The following is a 7319-nucleotide window of genomic DNA, read 5'->3' as shown; positions in this document are numbered from 1 at the left end:
GTTTTTTGGCGGATTTTGAAAATATCAGCTTTGAAGAGGCCGTGCGTGACAAACAATGACAACTTGCCATGGACAAGGAGATTGAGGCGATTAACCACAACAACACGTGAGTGCTAACGAAATTTCTATTAGTCTTTTGAATTTTTATAATAAATTAAAATAATATATTTTTATTTTAGTTTATTCCATAATAAAAAATATCTACTTTTTTTTATTATTGTATTATTTAAGTAACATTACAATCATCACCTTTATTTTATACAATGTCAATGAAATTATTTTTGTTATTTTCTCTTATTTGTACTTACGTATTAATATTATACTAATATTAAAAAAACAACATAATACTTGAGAGACGAAGAGAGTAATATTTTATCGAGAAGTGAGTAATATTTTATGTGTAATAAATTTTTTGTAATTTATGCAAAAATTAAAAAAGTATTTTGGTATTAGTATATAATTATTTTTACCAAAGAAATAAATATTTTTTAATAGCCCCGACAAAAATGATGAATGTGATATTTAAGACAAGAAGAATATTTGAAGAAAATACATAAACTTCAATATATTAGATCCGAGTCTAATTTTCAGTTAAATTTATAAAAAATTGTAAAGATATTTCGAATTTGTTGGATCCATCGAGTCTTGTAGGGTATAGCCGAATCCGATTTGAGACTCGAATCCGATCTCAGGTCTGACTAGACCCAATTCATACCCGACCTAGTGCCATCATACTGCATTGGATTCACAAAATGACAGTTCTACTACTTGTGCCCCTGAGACATTTTCATGGATGGATCTGTTTTAAAAGCCTTGAAAAGAGACATTTTCCTCAACCCAGCCAGTATCAACACTGTCCAAAATCCATTCTATAGACATTGGATGTGATCAATCATCTATATGATATGCAAAAACAAATGAAATAAAATTTCATTGGGATCCATCATCATCATCCTTGAAACATAATGAATGCAATCTAAAGAATAAAGAATCCACAGGTGAATGCCGTCACCTGGAGAATAGCTCGGATCTGTTGAGATAGCAACTGGCAGCTGGATCCTGGAAGCAGCCGCAGAAACTTTCGTCGTCTTTGGGGAATGCAATCGGCAGGGGACGATCTGGAATTATACCAACCTTGAATACAAAACATCGGGTGTCAAGTTACACAAGGAAGGAATACACAAGCAAGCATGCATGTAGATCCAGTGAGAGACAATGAAACCTTGTCGATATCTATGTGGGCAGGTGTTTCATAGCGAGCAACAGTTACGACCAAGCCAGATCCATCCGACAGCTCAAAAACTGACTGAATTTTACTGCATATATATATATATATATATATAGTTTGGGAGTTGGTCACTACTTGGGCATCTTGTTTTTTGCAAAGTGGAAAAGCTAAGGATAAGATAGGTCACCCTTTCCCATATGTAGGTTCCCCAAATAGTGTGGCGCGTTTGTTGTCCTTTAGCGCGCCTGCTAAAATCTCGCTTGCGCTTGCAGTTCCTTTATTGACCTACATCATAAGCAGCACGGCGCCAGCGCAATCGATTAAATATTAAAAACATAACTGGAGCTCGCATAATTGAAATCGAGAGTGCGAGCAAAGTGTTCTGATCCGAACATTTTTAGGATGAACACTCAATACATACGATTGATAGTATAATTTAATAATGGCTAAGAAATGAAGAGCATACCAACACCACTAGAGGTTCCATGGCGGCTGATGCATTGCTTCCATCAGTGTCATAAATATCTCTAACGCCTTTGCTGTCGCAGATATATACGATTATGCCCTTGTTCAGCCTGAGAAGGAATCAGACTATCAATAATTTTCGTGTATGATGAGTGATGATTAAATAAAACATCCTTGATCCTGGTTTGATACCCATCCAGGATAGGGTATCTCAAGCAACTCACCAAATCTTAGCGATTTCAACTCCTTCGGGGAAGAGCCCGCCGCTGGAATGAACACAGCAATGCATAGCTTCTTAGCTAGAGAAGAACTATGGCTCCCAAGAATGAAAAGTTCAAATCATGTTACCTATTGTCGCGAAGGTCTAATATGAAGGCTTTTACATTGTTCTGTCTCAAGGTTTCAACAGCTTCCCTCACAGCACCTGAAAAGGAATTCATGGTAACTCCAGAAAACGAAACTAGTAACAATGAACTACAGCACACAAGCAGGTTCATGAAAAGCTGTGCCAGGAAATATATAAGATATGCCATGTACTTTATTATCAATGTCAGCAGCCAAGGGTGCAACACAGTTAATAGACTTGATGCAAGACATTATACTCGGAAAATAAATAACTAAAGAAATAAAATAAATAAAAGAAAAAGAAAGTTTACCGGAAGCATTTTGGTTGAATGATGTTAATTTGATATATCCAATAAGAGGACCATCCTCCCCGAGAAGTGGCGTTCTGCAGATTCGTGACTTCACTGGATTGAGTGAAACTTTTTCCCGTCTGAAAAGTAGCACCTAGCCGATGATTATTGTTTGAAAATTTAAAAGGTAGCTATATGCTTGCACAAGTTTTCACCCACTGTATTAGAGGTAGCGTGTGAAGAATGGAAATTTAAGTCATCTACTCTAAAATTCCTAGTTCAAGCTGAGTATCAATATTACAAAGAATTGCTAGTAATTACATTTTGGAATGAATACCAATAACTTGTATGGACAGTGGGATTTGAGATAATAGTGAAAGCACGTACACTAAGGATAGGTGTCTTGTCTCAGAACCGTGTCGCACAACTAAATCCACACCACTTCCTTCTGGTCCCCTGCAAGGTCACTCGTAGTAGACAGTCAAGCACAATTCTCTGTTTTTCAAATCCACATACTAAGACATGCAATCATCACAGAGCATTGAAAGCATGCACGAACTATAGTCAATGATGTTGCTATGTAAAGTAGTGAAACTTTCTTCAATTTAAAGATAATCCTTCCACCATCCACAAAAAAACATGCTCAAAACTTTTGGACACAGAGATGAAAGGAAATAGTATTTTAATGTTGTTATATACTTTTGTAGGGTAAAATTAGAATTTTTATAAGGTTATTAAATATGGAATGTGTACACTTTTGGTGGACAAACTAAATTGGTAAAACGAGCACACTTTTTGTAGACAGAAGGGGTAATGTTGAGGCAGTCGACAGGTCTATGAGAGACATGAAGACCATCAGAAATAATTCACTATGTGCAATTTATGTTTAGTTGCAATCAGCATATATATCGAAAGGGAGATTAAGAAGAAACTCACTGTAAGCGATCAGCAGCATCATATATTCCCATATTTTCTGTACTTGTATCATCAATAGCAAGAATCAAGTCCCCTGAAAGAACTCCAGCCTTACTTGCTGGACCTCCAGGTGTAGCTGAAACAACAACCAGTCCAGGGACAGGCTTATCTTTTCCAGCAGGGTACCCAATGGACACGCCGACTCCAGTTAGAGTATTCCGTGTTCCCGACTGCCCTTAAAGGTCATAACAAAAAAGTTTTACATGCAGAAAAATCAACTAAACTATTCAGTTCTAATTAAATATAACAAACTATAATCAAGATTTCCAGAGAGCAGGAGTGTTATACCCGCAAACTTTTAAATTTTTGAGGCTCCAGGAAACGAGTGAAAGGGTCATCCAGAGTAGCAACCATCTTTTTTATAGCAGCATCTACAGGCAATGTAAACAATGAGGTAAACAGTAGAGCAGATTACCTTCTGAAATTAGAACCAGAGGCAGACATATATATATATTATATATATATATATTGAATGTCTACTATAACACCATTAGATAAAATAAACATTTTTTGCCTCAGTTTTATTTGATTCCTCTATTGATTTTGTGTATATTGCAAAACACTGATTGAACCCTGATTAATTACCTTTTAACATAAAACAATCAAAAATTAATTGGGCAATTTTTTATCCAGACATCCAATTTTATTGCAATATCTACTAATATGCATCTCTGAATTATAGATCTCCAATGGCACTGCAAGTACATTGTTATGAATTCTGTTCATTTGGTTAAGCTTCTTATATACTCAATGATTTGGCTAACGTCCAAGTGACACAAATGGCTATCAGATTATTGAATCATTCTCCTTATTAATATCAGATAGAATCATTTAAACTCACCGAAGGTGCACTTGAGTTGTTGTATGTAAAATATACTGATTTTTAGAGAATTACATTATAGTCTCATCGTCACCACTTAGATTATAATAGTAAATAATCATATATACATTAAAGAAAAAAAAAGGCAAAAATCGAAATGAGGAGAATAAAATTAAAAAAGTCGGTGGTCATGCATGCAATTTAGAGTATCAAAATATGGAAATACGTATCATGCTGCAAAATGTGTTTTGAGTGTGACAAGAATCACTTTCAGTATGCTAGATTAAATATTTCTATTACTGTAACTGATAGGTGTGTGTGTGGATGTGGTTTGATCTCAACACATTGTTAGTGACTTTTTTACTCCTAAAAAATATCAAATCAAATATCTAGTTTTATTTAAAATACAATATCAAAGATATAGTTTTTCATTTAAAACAACACATCAAACACCTATTTATATTACATAAAAATCCTATTTCAATACAAAAATCTGTTGTTTGATGTTGGGGATTTGATTCGAAGTTTGGGAATAGTAAAAATTTGAATTGTCAGGTTTCATGTGCGCCTATTAATTATGATGTTTTGAATGGAATATTCATTTTGTATGATTTATTGATATTGAGAAGGAAAAAAGTGAAGAATAGTGCGCCTATTAATTATGATGTTTTGAATGGAATATTCATTTTGTATGATTTATTGATATTGAGAAGGAAAAAAGTGAAGAATAGTGCGAAATTTGGTTGAAATATCAAATGTTGATTTTCACATGGAATCTTGTGTACATAAATTTCTACTTATACTTTCTCTATTCTGCAACTAACAAGAAGGTGATATGGAGAGTAAAGAAGAAGATTACCATCTATTATGGAAAAATATGAACTCAGATAACAAAGATTGCACACCGTAGTTAAACATATATATATGAAATATTATGCAAGTAACAAGACAAGATAAGGAACTTACAGGTCTCCTCTCTCGAGTTCATAGGTTCATTGCGTAATGCATTTTCTCGGTACTTAAACCAACTCTGCCCATTGAAACTTTTATCAATATAAGCACGATCGATCGTTCTCCACGCTTCCAAGAAAAGAAGATTTTCTTCACTAAGGGCCCCTAATAAAATCAGAAACAAAGCATAGGAATAGCAAACACAAAGCTTAATGCATGATAAATATCCAACGTAGAATGTATATCAATTTCCACAACCACAAAACTTACAGGAAGGGGATTTCACAATAGTGGCACCCAATGTCATGGCAATCATTGCTCCAGCAATAATTCGGATCGAAAAGGCATGAAAAAGAATGTTAAACCTCTCAGGACTTTGCAGCACTTTCTGAAGGCTTGGGGTAAATTTTCCAATCCCGGTAATGCAGGCAGTCTTCAGCTTAGAACAGCAACCAACAAATCTGTTCTCTAGCAACGAAAGTGACAGTGGTAACCTTTTATATTTGCATTTGCCGCTACAGTAACAATATTTGGTATTCTGTTTGTCACTAGACAAGGAACAGCACTTCAAGTCTCTACTTTTCCCCAAAGGAAGACGATCCCAAAGTAGTACCTGAAATATTCCACTCCAAAATAAGGTTCTACAAATCTCAGTATTGCACACATAGTTCTAGATTGACGATCAACTAATTTATCAGAAATCAACAATATACATCTCAAAATCCTCGTAACGGAGCCAATTCCAGCACATGCCAACAATACACTACTACAACGGGATGAATCTCGGCCATTCAATTCCGATGGAAAGACCCTCTGCACATAGACGTTACAATTTATACCCCTCATTTCTCACATCACGGAATTAATATTATACTCCACACACACCAAAAACAAAAACTCAGAAAATCAGCTGCCGCAAAAACGCACTCATCCTCATACTACAGCAGACATTTAAAAAGGCAGCAACAAATAAATCACGCAACAAAGCAACAACTAGGTTACCGGAAAAGTAGAACAGCGGCGACGAATCCCGAGGGCGAAGGCGGTGGAGGAAGGAGAAGCAAACGCAGTGGAGCTTCCCAGGCACACTTCCATTTGATGACCACTTATTATTTTCCACTCTCCTTGTATAAAAATAAATTAATTAATTAATTAATAATTCTCGTGGCCTTCATTTGTTTGTCGTCACGACACTTTTCCAGATTGGAAGAAAGTGCAGTGCTTTGGGCCCGGGCCCACACTAAATTAATTAATAAGGGTCACCAACTGCTATTGGATTATATATTACTCTCTCCATACATTTTAAAAATATATATTATTTATTTTTATAGTATTTTAATTAAATTAGATAGTTAAAATATTATAAAGATAATTTATTTTTGTTTGGTGTAAAGATAATAATATGATGGTAAAATAGAGATATTTCTGAAAAAATATATATATATATATATGAGATCTATAAACTATAGTTACTAAAAAATCATTACTTTATAATTAAATAATTCAAAATAAAAATTTATATCATTGACAACGCAAGTCACACTAAGCAAACCATTTATGGCAGTTGAACTGAACTTCACGATCACAAGTTCACTCCACATCACCAAGTCATCTCTTACCGGATAGAATTATAGTATTATTTTTTTAGTGGATGGAGGGAGTATTATTTATAGCAAAAATTATTTTTAGTCTTATTTTATATTATAATTATCAATTTTGATTCCATTTAAATATTCTTTTATCAATTTTGATATCAGTTATAGCAAAAATTATTTTTGGTCTCATTTTATATTACAACTATCAATTTTGATTCCATTTAAGTATTCTTTTATTAATTTTGGTTTGAAATTTATCAATTTTAGTCTTATTATAGCCAACAAGAACTAAACACTGCCGCGTTGGCTTGAACACGGTCATGTTAAATGACTAAAAAAAATTACTAAACTCCACACATAACCAACACAGCCATGTTGCAGTGTTTATTAAACCGCTTTGAACATGACAATGTTCATATCCCTATTCACAACTATATTATGAATACGGTTGTGTTCATGCTAATGTCATGATTCTGTTCTTAATATGGTCATGTTCTAAGTCATATTCATAGTCTTATTTTGAATATAATCATATTTTACATATATTTATTATCATATTTATCACTATGTTCTAAGTCGTGTTCACAAATTTTTCAGAAAGAGCACAAAGAAAGCATTCAGTCTAGTTGAAAGAAACCTCACCCAAGTTA

General features: G+C 34.0%; 1 protein-coding gene across 1 annotated transcript; it reads right to left on the bottom strand.

Moving 5' to 3' along the window:
* Positions 1–854: 854 nt before the first annotated feature.
* Positions 855–6186, bottom strand: LOC127249079 (carboxyl-terminal-processing peptidase 2, chloroplastic). Its single transcript, XM_051271678.1, has 13 exons — positions 6077–6186; positions 5345–5687; positions 5090–5239; positions 3592–3674; positions 3265–3473; positions 2716–2784; positions 2350–2468; positions 2042–2117; positions 1918–1959; positions 1695–1803; positions 1416–1513; positions 1223–1316; positions 855–1134 (listed from the first exon to the last, which is right to left on the bottom strand). Exons 1-13 carry the CDS (start codon positions 6167–6169, stop codon positions 1009–1011), a joined length of 1611 nt encoding a protein of 536 aa, XP_051127635.1. The 5' UTR covers positions 6170–6186; the 3' UTR covers positions 855–1008.
* Between the last annotated feature and the right edge of the window lie 1133 nt (positions 6187–7319).

Source organism: Andrographis paniculata, unplaced genomic scaffold, assembly GCF_009805555.1.
Source record: "Andrographis paniculata isolate CXL003 unplaced genomic scaffold, ASM980555v1 Contig35END, whole genome shotgun sequence".
Lineage (NCBI taxonomy): Eukaryota > Viridiplantae > Streptophyta > Magnoliopsida > Lamiales > Acanthaceae > Andrographis > Andrographis paniculata.
Note: the sequence above shows the minus strand (reverse complement) of the source record. Positions and strands in the feature narration are given on the sequence as shown.

Bases quoted from the DNA above. Each gene is read 5' to 3' on its own strand.
- LOC127249079 (XM_051271678.1), bottom strand. From the start codon at position 6,169: ATGGAAGTGTGCCTGGGAAGCTCCACTGCGTTTGCTTCTCCTTCCTCC. The intron at 3,675-5,089 runs GTAAGTTCCTTA...CATTGCCTGTAG, and splicing joins GAACTCGAGAGAGGAGACCT to ATGCTGCTATAAAAAAGATG. The intron at 2,469-2,715 runs GTACGTGCTTTC...GCTACTTTTCAG, and splicing joins ACAAGACACCTATCCTTAGT to ACGGGAAAAAGTTTCACTCA.